This window comes from Platalea leucorodia (genome assembly GCF_965183815.1).
Source record: "Platalea leucorodia genome assembly, chromosome: 2".
Taxonomy (NCBI): Eukaryota; Metazoa; Chordata; class Aves; order Pelecaniformes; family Threskiornithidae; genus Platalea; species Platalea leucorodia.
Genome location: NC_138824.1, coordinates 95,277,021 through 95,289,621, shown reverse-complemented (window position 1 = coordinate 95,289,621; position 12,601 = coordinate 95,277,021). Strand labels below are relative to the sequence as shown.

Sequence of the window (12,601 nt, the reverse complement as noted above, 5' to 3'; positions counted from 1 at the left end):
ACTTACACACTTTAATCCCTATGGATTTTTACTGGCATTACAGTATTTTTCTGCAAGTAACTCTGTGGGATTGATTGCTAGATATTAATTTTGAAAGATCATATGGAAACAAAATACGGGCAATGATTACATCATGATGACAATGTAATGTCCAAAATAACTACAACATTTGGCTTCCCATGAAATATGCACATTCCTACTACATGAAAAACAAAGTCACGTTTCACATTAAAGAAGCAACAAAAAGATTTATAAGTATTCCTTTTTAAAGAAACTTTTCTGCAAAGGTAGGCAGCTGAGCAGTATGTAACTACCCTCTTTGATTTATGATCATTTCCTTTATCCTGAAAGTAGTTAATTTAATACACAGATTTTTAACATTAGAATGTAATGGGCAGGTTTAACCTCGTGTATGTTTTTTTGCATCCAGGTCATCAACTTCAGGAAACAGAAAACGTGTTTACAAATGAGAGACTTCAAACAGTGACTTGCTTATCAAGCCTCCTTAGCATACTCTGAGTAAACTGAAATTGTATACCTGAGTGGAGTTAGATAGTTGGTTTTTCCACGGCTCCTCTGCGCTGCTGGTCAGGTTTGTGCGGTTATGAGGTAGAGAGAGTGCGTTTTGCTGCAGGTAAGGCACGTTTCCATTACTTCCACTTTCTGTTATGTGATTATTGCCTATCAAAATAGTGTCTGTACTACCCAGCGTTCTTGCTGTGCTGCAGGGAATGGGGCCTGCTGGAAAGGGTCCATTAGCCATAGGCTGCCCGGGGCAGGCGGGACGGATTCCACGCTGAGCGACATTAGGCACTCTGGTTAGAGCAACCTGCGGCTGCTGACCAGAGACAGAGTTTGTAGGCAGTGATGAATCAGCTGTTGGCCCATTAGGAATTCCAGTAGATCGTACCTGTGCAACTCCTGTTTGTCTCATCTAATGGAAGATGAACAAAGCACAAGAACATTAGCTGCAGAGTTTAAAAAGTAACGATCGTACAACGTTTGTGTACTTTATTGCACTGGTCAATTCCAGTTTTATACTGATTTTAAGATCTTCACAGTTGCTTTTGAGAAATAAGACGACTGTCATGCTCACAAATGCGCTGAGCGAATTTTAAGGTAAAGCTATCGGCACACTTTTCTTCTAGGTTCTTCAGTTTGAGTGTTAGCGTTTTACTGCTAAAGTTGGACACTAAGAGAGAGAGAAGTGAACAATGAGAGGAGGAGAGATATGCTGTAATACGGCTTACTATGACTAAGTATTTTTTCAAGTAAGACTGCTTTTAGATGTGTCCACTCACTTTAGTTTGAAAGTGTGGCTTGAAAACTTTTACGTTATCTGGTAGCCCTATAATAAAACACAGCTAAACCCGTTATGTTTCAACCAGTAAACCACAATAATACTTCATACAAAAAACGATGACTTAATGTAACGTAGTAAAGGGCATGAGAACTCTGTACAATAGAAATTCTTCAGAATTCAAGAAACACACAGACACCATTACTAACAAAAGTTTTGTAGAAGAGAAAAATATTTTTGTTCTCACCTGCTGGTGTTGCTGCATCAAGACAAACTGACTCTCCAGCTGTTCCAGCATAAGTTTCTGTGCTGGATTTAGATTATTTCGGTTTGCACGCAGCTGTTCCAAGTGCTGAAAAAACAGCAGTACAGTTCAAAATCATTAAAATTGCATGTACTTTTTAATAACTTTCTTGCATACAATACTAAAAATTATCCACAGACAAGACTTTTAAAGCTGAAAACATGATTGAGATTTCTCTTGCAGACTCAAACATCTTTCCATACACTATTCTGTAATCAAACCTTATTACTAGTTACTAAAACAAAAGAAACTTTCTAAATTATTTGAGTGTATAAATATTACCACCACCCTAAAATTAAGTGTACCTGTACCGTAAAAGAAAACTACATTCAAGTATGATTATACAGAATTCTTGTTATCATTATGTATGTTTTAGCACTTTTTTGTACTGTGCTATTTTTTATTGAAACCGTTCAGCACGAAGTAAATTCAACCTATAGTCACACATGAAAACTTCTCCAGAAAATATAAAAAAAACAAACCCAGAAAACTATACAACTTAATTACAGGGAGCAATATCTTAAGTTATGATACTGAACTCATTTGCAACTGATAAATTTAAGTATCTATTACCCAAAATCTAATTTTTGTATTCATTTTAAACTACTCAGCATGCACCATCATTCTACCAGTAAGTCTGCTGCTGTTAAGTGGTATGACATAAATGCTGAAATTGTGGAACACAAAAGCACTATCCGAGAAGGAAGGGAGGGGGTGTCTGGAGAGAAGGGCAAAAGTTGTGGTAAGCAAAAGGTGACATATAGACATTTTTCTTGATTGTTCTTAAATACTAAGCTACTTCACATCATTGTAAATCCCTTCAAAAAACCCCAAAAAACTAACCTAAAAAACAAACCCCAACAAAAAACAACAAACCAACCAAACCAAGCCCCACCAAAACCAAACACAAACCAGGTTTCCTTTAGTTCCTTTCAGGCCTGCATGTATTACTTTTCTAAATCCTTCTTATCTCCTTTGCTTTGATTATGCTGTATTAGTAATACACAAATGGAACTGAAGTATGAGTATTAAATAAAGTCTAGTTCGTTCTGCTTTGAACAACTGTATTTACAAACTATCAACTAAAAAAAACAAAACCCAGCATTGTCTGAAAAAGGGGTTAAAAATGGCTCATGCCAAACTCCCTGGATTAACAGTGGCTTCCATTCTGAAGTCCCTCTGTAGGGGACTGCAATGAATAAGACTAATCTATATATAGATGTATATGACTGCGAGATGAAAACAGGATCTCCATGGGAGCACATGCACCAGGTACACAGAAGCCAAAACTAGTGCTCTTCAGTTGTTGTTTTGCTTTTTTAAAAATGTCTAAATAGGGTAACAGGAATCAGTAAGACTGACCTAGCACATATGGCAGCAGAGGCAAGTCTGCACTCCTTTCCAGTGCTACAGGTGCAGAGGCTTTGCGGGCAGCACTGTTCTTGCTGCCCACCAATTCTGTGGAACCAACACCCATCCCTCCTTCACTGGCATGTTGCAGCCCCGGGGGCTCATAGCCTTTCCCCTTCTGCTTTTGTTAGCTGAGCCATTTGGTGTGTGTTACGTGCCATATCCATCCAGCCTCTGAGCTGCCACTTTTAAAAAGCTGGCTTAGAAGATGTGATAAAGGTTTTATTCGGTCTCCTCTTGCATTGCATCTTTTTGGCTTTCCTAGTCGTATATGCTGGAACCTTGTCAAGCTATTGCCAGCAAATCTAGTATACCATACTTAGATACAGAAGCCTACTTAGATACTGCTTAGAGGAGGAAGTTGGATCTGGAAAAAGGCGAAACTAAAAAGGGGAAAAAGCAGGAGGATATAAAATAAGCAGAAAGAAATAATGAGAATGCATGGGGGGGGGGGGGGGGGGGGAGAGAGAGAGAGGGAAGGGAGGGAGGGAGGGAGGGAGAGAATGATTAGGAAGGACCAAAGGGGTAGGAAGGTGGGGGGAGAGGGAGGGAAGGGAGTGAAAAATTATGCAGCATAATAAAGCCAATATTGTTCAGAAACAGAAACAGCTGAAGAACTATATTGGAGTTGAGGGGAACACTGCTCAGTCAATCAGAATGCCTTCTGTCTCTGCACTGCGTTCCCTTCTATTTTGCCTTGCAATCCAAAGCAGTATCTGTGATACATGGGTAAGAGTTTCCAGCTAGGCCTGATTTTCAAAATACGGAATTCCTGCTGAAGCTCACTGCAAGCCCTAATGAACTGAAGAGACGACAAAACATCATAACAAAAAAAACTTGAAACAAGATTTCAAAAATAAAATCTAGCATTTCATATAAATACATTAGACGACATAAAATATAGAAAAGCAGTACAAGATTTCATTTGAGTAACTGTATTTTGTAGTACGTGCATTTTGTTTATGCAATTTGATACAAGAAGCTACCTCAGAGGAAAAAGAGAATATTACAATACCACACCTCCTTCAATATCCCCCACATTACAGCAAGTAGCAGAACTCACTTGGCACACAAGTGTGGCAATTTGCATATCTATCTTTAAATCATCACAAGAAAAAAGAATTACTGTATGTTCTTACTTTATAAATTACAGAATTCATACAATGTAAGTGTTCAGTTTCTGCTAGAGATTATTTACTTTACTACAGAACTAATCTCACATAGAGAAGCCATAAATATTAGCACAACTTGAATTACACTGTTGGAATTATTTGGGAAGTATTTCACATTGAATTTGAGAAATGTGAAACCAAAAAGCGTTCCAGATTTACTTTCTTAAAAGGAAAAAAGAAAGAAACAAAAATTGTATCAAAGCTTCTGAAGATCTCCAACATACCTACCTGTAATTTCTGTGGTGTCAAGCACCAAGAATGAATTTGTTGCTGTACAGGAGGATGTGACACTGTATGGCCACTGCTCCAAACATCTGAAGTATTCTGAGAGAAAACATTACATTAAAATGCGTGACTATCAAAGGGTCAATGTAATTTCTTTTACTATCTAGATTTTATCTTATTTATGAAAGAACTAGTCATTGTTTCAAGAACAACAATATAAACAAAGAACATACTAAAACATGCCAAGTCTCATTCTACCATTCCCATTCAGCATCAGAATAGCCAGAGGAAAAAGTTAAATGATATCTAATATCATAACGAGAAACAATCAAACCAAATTACGCAATTAACTTAAATGTACACTACTGTTAAAACTCAATACTGTATCTACTGTAACACTATTACATGATGATGAAACACTTGAATTCTAAATATAAGCAAAGGCAATAGACAGGATGACATGATCGTCTCCCTCTCTATCATCAGACTATGACTGTACTTTTTCATTTATACAACTATGATTGTAGTATAGTGCCACCGAACTGCATTGCCCTTATGCCCTTCCTGTCTGAACTGTAACCTCATTAAACACATCACTGAAAAATGTTTTTTAAAATTCCTACAAACATTCCCCACCTTGATGCCAAAGGATTAAAATTGACAGCACAAATTCTGTGCATGCTGCATCACTTTAATGCATATTTCCATGTAATTTTGGTAGGGGGCTCTTTAGTTCATCAGAATATATACCTTTGTTGGACTAGATGTTCTTTTCCTCTTGGCAGGACTGGTCAGGTCATCTACTTGGCTAGAAGGAATCATGTGTAGTGGCAAGGATTGCTGTGAAATTGGTGTTTGAGTGAGGCCTAGTACAGGTTCAGTATTTGGATGATGAGGTTTACAAGCCTAAGAATCACAGAAGGAAGACAAAAATATGGTTCTATATATTCTTAATTCTTTCCTTTAAATTACATATTTTAACAGCCCACATATATTAAAAGGGCCGAGTAGATATTCTGAAGATGATCTCAATAACTGAAAAATCAGTTTCCATATGGTCATCAATGGAGGAATGTGTACCTTTCATGGGATTATTAAACCACTGCAGCATTTCTATTTAAGATGAAATCTTTTAAAATCATGAAAATCCACAAAGGTTCTAAATTGGTACCCCCATATTTCTCCCATATTATAGGGAGCCTCTTGATCTAGTATCCCTTTGCAAATAAATCAAAGGCTTTTTATTAATAAAAGCCAGTCCTGTGCTCAATAAAATAAGCTTGACCACTACCGATTGTAAAGAACCCTTAAAGCTGGGCACCTGCAGAACATAACCCAACTTCTCACCTGCTGTGCTGTGTTCATGGCACCCTGCCTGGAGGTAAGCTCTGCGGGGATTGGTAGGCTCCATGCCTCCTCAATACTAGGAAGTAATTTAGTTTTATTCTGTAGACTACCTTGTGGAAGGTTACACAACTGAGCCTAGGAAAAATTATGTAAAAAGCAAATTTAACACAAGCCTACTTTAGTAAGAGCAAGTCCATGAAATCTTCCTAAATGCTGTAGCTAATTATGTCTTAAAGAGAGGATAGATTTAAAATTTGGGGTTTTAGAAAGGTGCTAAGTATAAAGAGGGTAACCAGAATATAAACCTTTGTGAGAATCAGAACAAAGATGAGCTCTGGATTCAGAGGTCTCATAATTCCTTTTTTCTGAAATTGCAAACAAGAGTGAAAGATAGCATGTGTGTATTCTCTCTATATGTTATGAGAACTTAAAAATGTAGACAATACAAAGAAAAAAGCAAAGTGATGTAAAACAGTATGCTTTGATTAAATGTGCAAAATAGGGTTTATAAGGAATTAAGTTTCACTTAAAAAATGAAGAAATAAAATATTACAGGCTATGATATGCTTACAATACACACGAAAACAGGTTATACGCACCACAAACAATTGCAAGTTAAATTTGTGTGTTACTTCTCCCCTCCCCTCTGCTGTGTATTTGGAAGAGTATTTCCCGCTTCTTAAAACTTTACTTTTACCTGTAAATACTTTATCCGTGCTGCAAGTGCAGAGGTATTACTACAATTTTTGCTCCTAGTTGCATTTAAGTAGCATTTAATGGCATCCTGAGGCTGGTTGCAGGACTCATAGAGTGTGCCTAGGTCCATCCAGGCTGCAGCATGGCCATGGTCCAATTGTACAGCACAGATATAGGCCTGTAAAGCATCCATAGGCTGATTTTGCTGTTGATACAGCACACTGAATAGAAAGATTAGTGAAGTTGAGAATTAATAACAAAGTCAAAATATGAACAAGTCAAATATACACATCCCCCTCAAAACCCATAATAAACTTTGTCATTATATAAAGCACAGTAATAAGCATAAACAACACAAAATCTTAACATGCAAAGCTCATAGCGTATTCAGTATTTTAAAAAATTGAGAAAGCAAATATAAATTTCTTATTTAAACTTCAAATCAGACGAGTCTGACAACACGAAGGTATAAATAACAAAGCTTTACGGTCCCCTTGAGAGCACAAGAGTTAAAAAGCTGATATTCTTTATTTATATATATTAGCATTGAATTATATCACTGTATTACCCTGTATCATTCTTACCCTATAGAACACCATGTATCTGCACTTGCTTCTGATTTATCAATAGATTGCCTATAAGATATAAAGGCATCCTGAACTTTCCCAATACTTGAATAGCACCTGGGAGAAGAAAAAAAGAACTTTGGTAATATTTATAGAAGGTAATCATTGAGGGTGGCTTACCAAGCCTGATCTGATAAATGTTAAGTCATGCAAATACATACTCATCTAGATGAATCCAAAACATTTGCTGTTTTTGAACACCAGGCGTAAGCAGACTCAAACATCTTAATCAACATGTATTACTAATTATTTATTCGAAAAGTACACCAAAACTACTTAAACCCTAGCTTACTGCATTTGTAAGGAAAACAGAAGTCATACCACATTTTCAAGACTTACATTTTTCATTTATGACAACTTATCAGTCATTAAGAACTATATTTAACTACAGACAGCATTATAAGGATACAATTAAGTTACCTATTTTATCGAACAAATGGTTTTGAAACTTCATGATCTACAAGAATTGTTTCAGATTAAGAGATATTGACCAACTCAATCAGGATGATTCCTGATTGCCTGGGAAGTTGTTTATGTGCATTTGTCACATCTCAATAAGATTTCAAGTAACAAACAACAAATCAGTTAGTTTTACTGCACATATAGAGCACGAAATTTTGTAAAAAATCTTGCTGTTCTAGATTTTTTCATAATTTCTTACTTGAATATTTTTCACACACAAATTCAAAGGTATTCTGCCACTATAAGCAGAAATATCAGAACTCTAAAGAGAATTACAATTATACTACAGGGAATAATACCTACCTTTTTAAAATGAAAAGCTTCAAATAAATACAATATTAAAAAAAAATAATGTATATGTTTACTAGCTTAATCTACAATAGCTGTGCTTCTTATATTGTTTGTAATAATTTTCCCTGTTGGAAAAAGAACTGACAACTTTCAAAATACGTAAATAACAACAGAAAATTTATTCTAGTAGAAAATAAAACCCAAGCAGAACAGTAGAGGCAAAGGTTTGTCAAACATGCTACACTCTCTCATGTATTCTTGAGGCATCCTAGGAAAGGAATACAATAAAATCTAGCAGTATTTTGCCTAAAACATCCATTAAGTCTGAATACAATGTTTCAAAAACCATTTTAATCACAATCTAACCCAAGTTCCAATAGACATGTTTCAATCTGTCTGTTTATCAGATACATGAAGACTCTGATTAGGACAGCACTAACATTAAGCACCCAACAAAACTTAAAACAGGGTGATGGATTTTTATTCCAGTAAGGGAGGAGGGGGGTGGTGGTATATTTTTGAAAGGTACCTTTAAAGCAACTTGCTATCCAGTTTGGACAACCAGTGGAGGAAGGAATAACACAAGGGAATACATGAGGAGGCAAAAAGAGGAAGGGTGAATGTAACCCTGTTCCTTTCCTCTCCTGTAACCCTGTTCCTTTCCTCTCCTTCTGCCAGCATATGGACTGAAGGAATGAGGCACAGAAACGTTTTTGCTCTAGTCCTCCCTGCAGAGTATGAGAGATGCTTCCAGTAGATTTTCTTCCCCCATTTCCTGCTCCCCCTTGTTTGCATGGTCCTAGGTTTCACTCTAACCTCATGAAAGCCGTGGCACAGTAGGAGCAGCAGCACGGCAGCTGCGCACACGTACTTCATGGAGCCCTGGCTCCGTCCTGCTGCTATGTAAGAACTCAACTAGCTCAAGGCATGTGGAACAGGGCTACTGAGGAAAAAACAGGATTTCAGTCGAGTGGATGATGAGCCAGATGATCCGTGGCCTATTTTCCTTTTTCTTTCCACACCTGCTCTAACCCTTTGCCCTTCACACTCAGTGCCCATGTTCCTCCCTTAGCCTGCAGACAGCTGCTCAAAGAGCCCTGTCTTACAGGAACAGCTGGAGGAATATAATAAGGATGACAAAACCAAAAGCAGGTTCCAGTTGTATGTGACCAGAACCTCGAAGAAAGTCAGAAGATACTGAGGTTAGGATATTAATCTTATTTTTGCATAATTCCTTTCTAATGTATTTCTCAACAGAACTGACCTATTCACATATGGACTTGAACTGTCCTCAAAGCTTTCTCCAAAACATAATTATTTCAAGAGTTACTGCTGGTTTGTGTAAAGTAGTCTATTTTCTTAAAAAGGAGACCAAGAAAAGTCATCAAATTTATATGATTTACATCTTGGAATAAGTTATTTTTCAAGTAAAAACTACTGTCTGATAGTACAGAATTAATACAACACTTAAATAGACATTAGAATGGATCAATCTGAACTATCTTGGCCTAATATTTAGTTGCAATATATGCTGTTTAGAAATTGATGTATACCTGGGAAAATATTTGTATTTCAAGTGCAAAAATTGATTGAGATTAGAAGGGATGTTCTGAGAAAATAAGAGAGATAAAGAATTGTGAAAAAGGTATGGAAAGAGCATTTACCAAAAAAAAAAAGGGGGGGCGGGAAGGGAGGCAGAGAGGAAGAAAATAGAAGATGTGGGAGGAGGAGAAGAAACAGGTAAAACCAGGCAGGGCAGACACAGATCACTGTAAATGTGTAGACTGAATGATAACTACAAAAAAAAAAAAAAAAAAAAAAAAAAAAAAAAAAAAGGCAGGACCACTTGGGTAACATACTTCATTTCAACTTCTAATCTATATTCATCCCAAATGTTAGCACCTTGTCTTTTTATACACTTTCCAGAAAACTAGACTTCAGTAGATACATACATCCTTTCCCTTCATTTTCCCTCTGAAAATATTAAGAAGAAAAACAATGTAAGATACTCACAATAATGAGTATCCTCAAAAAATTTACAAATATAGTTACAGTGTCTATAAAGTCACTTCTCACCTTCCAAGGAAATACCAGGATTGACCAGAATTTGGATCTGCTTCTAGAGATTTCTGGAGATACTGTATAGCATAGCTTTCCTTGGTTGCCTTGTCTCCAAGCTGATCCACGGTGTGATGCATCCAGCCTACAAGAAGAATCCATAAATGGCAGAAGTGAAATTCCCTAAGACCATTCAACACTTTGGCACAGCAGGATATTCGCAGCATTAGGTCCTCTTTAAAAACAGGAATATCAAACAACAGTATCACTTACATATAATATTATGAACGAAACTTTTAAAACTTTTGAAGTTCTATACTAAAATTACAGGACAAAAGGACCCTATGTCAAAATTACTTTCAGGTACTTTTAAAGCATTTTTTTTGTTCTAATAATTTTCTACGAGGTTAGTAGCATAAATATGAACTGCTCAATATTCTACTATAAAAAGTTAATCTGAAAATGTTAACTCTTTCCTCCTCTGAACACAGGTACCTTCCCTGTCACTGTGAAAAACGCCACCATTCTCCCTGTCACGTCCATCAATTATCTGTACATAATGTTCAGTTTACTCCTTTTCTTCTAAATCCTCATATTTATCCCATATCTACATTTGGACAATTCCCAAACAGAACACTGGTAAGTATTTTTATATCTTCATTTAAATCTTTCTTACACTGTCATTTCACCTTCATTGCTGAAACATCCTTTCTGTTCACCTTGACAAATGCAATCCCCTCTCATCTGCATAACAAATTCTGCTGAAAAGATCATTTTATTTCCTCATCTAACCACACATCATATTCTTTCAAATGCCTCTTTTTCTTTCATTATATTAGACAAATTATTCATCCTCACTCTAAAGGCCTTCCACAATCCATGCTCCCGTATCATCTTTTACATGCTATTAAAACGCATCTCTGCTCTAGCACTGATGCAAGGCTTGGTTACCATTACAAATGAAGCACCTTCATCATCTTCTCAAGCTGCTCCTCATCTGCCTCTATGCTTAGATAGAATCCCTTTAAGCAGCCACAAAATCATCTCAGTGCCATTCATATCACGAGTACAAGGAAATCCTTTATAACAGGCAACTGGCTTGCTGAAGTCACTACATACGACACTGGTCAGCAATGTCTTGCTGTTTCCTTCATCTCCATGTATTTGTTTTAACAATCCACTGCTTTTCAGCCAACGTTGGTAAAATTTAAGATGTGACAACGGATTGTCCCTCTGTTTTTATAGCGTCTCGCCTATAAACGGTCCCTTGTGGAACACTATGATACCTATTTCATAAAATATCCGAGGTTTGTATAAAGTTTTAGTTACCTACAGAGCTGTACACACCTCTGCACTAAATGTCCATTTAAAACCTGCATCAGCTAAACTTCAGCACCTTAAGCTTATCCTTTTTGATACAGGCTAACTACATGAACAGGTAATACCACTCAAAAGATCCAGACCAAATTCACATCTCATCTGAAATGCTACAGAAAGTAGGCAAGGCTGAGAACTGAACTGATGAGTATTTGCAGCCTTACTTCACTCTGTAATTAGACTATACCTTAAATATTTTTATTCTACCTGTTCTATACAGTTTATATTTTATTCCATGGGCTTACAGTCTGTCAACAGTCACGGCGACACTTTTGCAAACAGAAGGCCAACTTCCAAGCTTTGAAAAAGGCAACCTAAAAGAAAATTCTATCTATTGAACATTTGCCTAAGGTGTTTTATGAAGCATCACTTGGAAACTGTGGTCAGAAGTTTGAATATTTCATGGACTGCAAGAAATGTCAGGTTAGGAGCTACGTGGTTACAGTGCTGGGGGGGGGGGGGGGAAAGAGTACTTTATCTTGCCTGAAGATGGATCAAGTTAAACCCCAATAATTTTTGCAGGGGCATGTAACATACACAACTTTCTCTCATGGACTTCATAAACAAGCTATGATCTTGATTCAAATCCCAAGTCACTGAAGTTCTTAAGCATACAGAAAACACTCATGCTTTAAGAAAAAAAGGCTTATGTGACGGTGGTTATCAGAATGCATCTGCGTAACTGTACACTAAGGATAAATGTATCGGGTGCAGTGCCAGGCAAAGCCTGAGATAAAGGTAATGGTTCAGGGATTATAAACAAGGGTAAAAAAAGACATTAAACAATTTCCTGAATCTTTGGAAATGTCGTGTGGTGATGCCTATTTTCTGTTTCATCAGAACCTTGCAGGATTGAAAGATAACATGTTGTATCTTCAGAAGATCTTTACTGAGGTTCACTGATAAAAATAAAGAATCTATTTCTAGGAGACAGAAATGAGAACTAGCGCTCCCTATCTAGTTTCACTGCTGAACCAAGGGTTTCTTCCCAATTTTATCTTCCTGTGCAGGGAGGTGAAAAAGGCAGAAAGCAAGAAAGAGAGTGAGGGACAACAAACAAAAGTTTTCTACTAGCACAGGTAAGGAAACTGGGTCTCTCTTCTCCTCACGCGTAAAATGAAGAACGTACAGAAAGAAGGTGATGGAAAAACCCTGGTAAGCTGTGCAGTTTCCCATTTGCAAGACCTAACTCAAATTCTCAACTAGCATATTGACCACTCGTTCACTCTTGGGGCATTTTTAACATAATAAACAAAAACGTAGGTTTTGTCTGTACTTCACAAATGTTCCATGCTCTTTTCCAAGTCTTTACAGTCTAATTTGTAACAAATCC

At 36.9% G+C, this 12,601-nt stretch overlaps 1 protein-coding gene across 15 annotated transcripts in view; it reads right to left on the bottom strand.

The window, feature by feature from the left end:
• The window catches only part of KDM6A (lysine demethylase 6A), a 159,968-nt gene that overhangs the window by 42,288 nt on the left and 105,079 nt on the right, over window positions 1–12,601 (bottom strand). For 8 of the 15 annotated variants that reach the window (XR_014230310.1, XM_082331346.1, XM_082331355.1 and 5 more), the window contains 8 exons: window positions 9,910–10,036; window positions 7,039–7,137; window positions 6,456–6,675; window positions 5,759–5,893; window positions 5,162–5,317; window positions 4,415–4,510; window positions 1,548–1,652; window positions 539–934 (listed from right to left, as the gene is read on the bottom strand). Coding sequence is in view for 14 of the 15 variants with exons in the window: in XM_082331346.1 (XP_082187472.1) it covers window positions 539–934; window positions 1,548–1,652; window positions 4,415–4,510; window positions 5,162–5,317; window positions 5,759–5,893; window positions 6,456–6,675; window positions 7,039–7,137; window positions 9,910–10,036 (1,334 nt within the window). In the remaining variant the exon portion in view is untranslated. The remainder of the gene's footprint in view (window positions 1–538; window positions 935–1,547; window positions 1,653–4,414; window positions 4,511–5,161; window positions 5,318–5,758; window positions 5,894–6,455; window positions 6,676–7,038; window positions 7,138–9,909; window positions 10,037–12,601) is intronic. The other 7 variants (XM_082331347.1, XM_082331350.1, XM_082331349.1 and 4 more) reach the window with 2 other exon arrangements.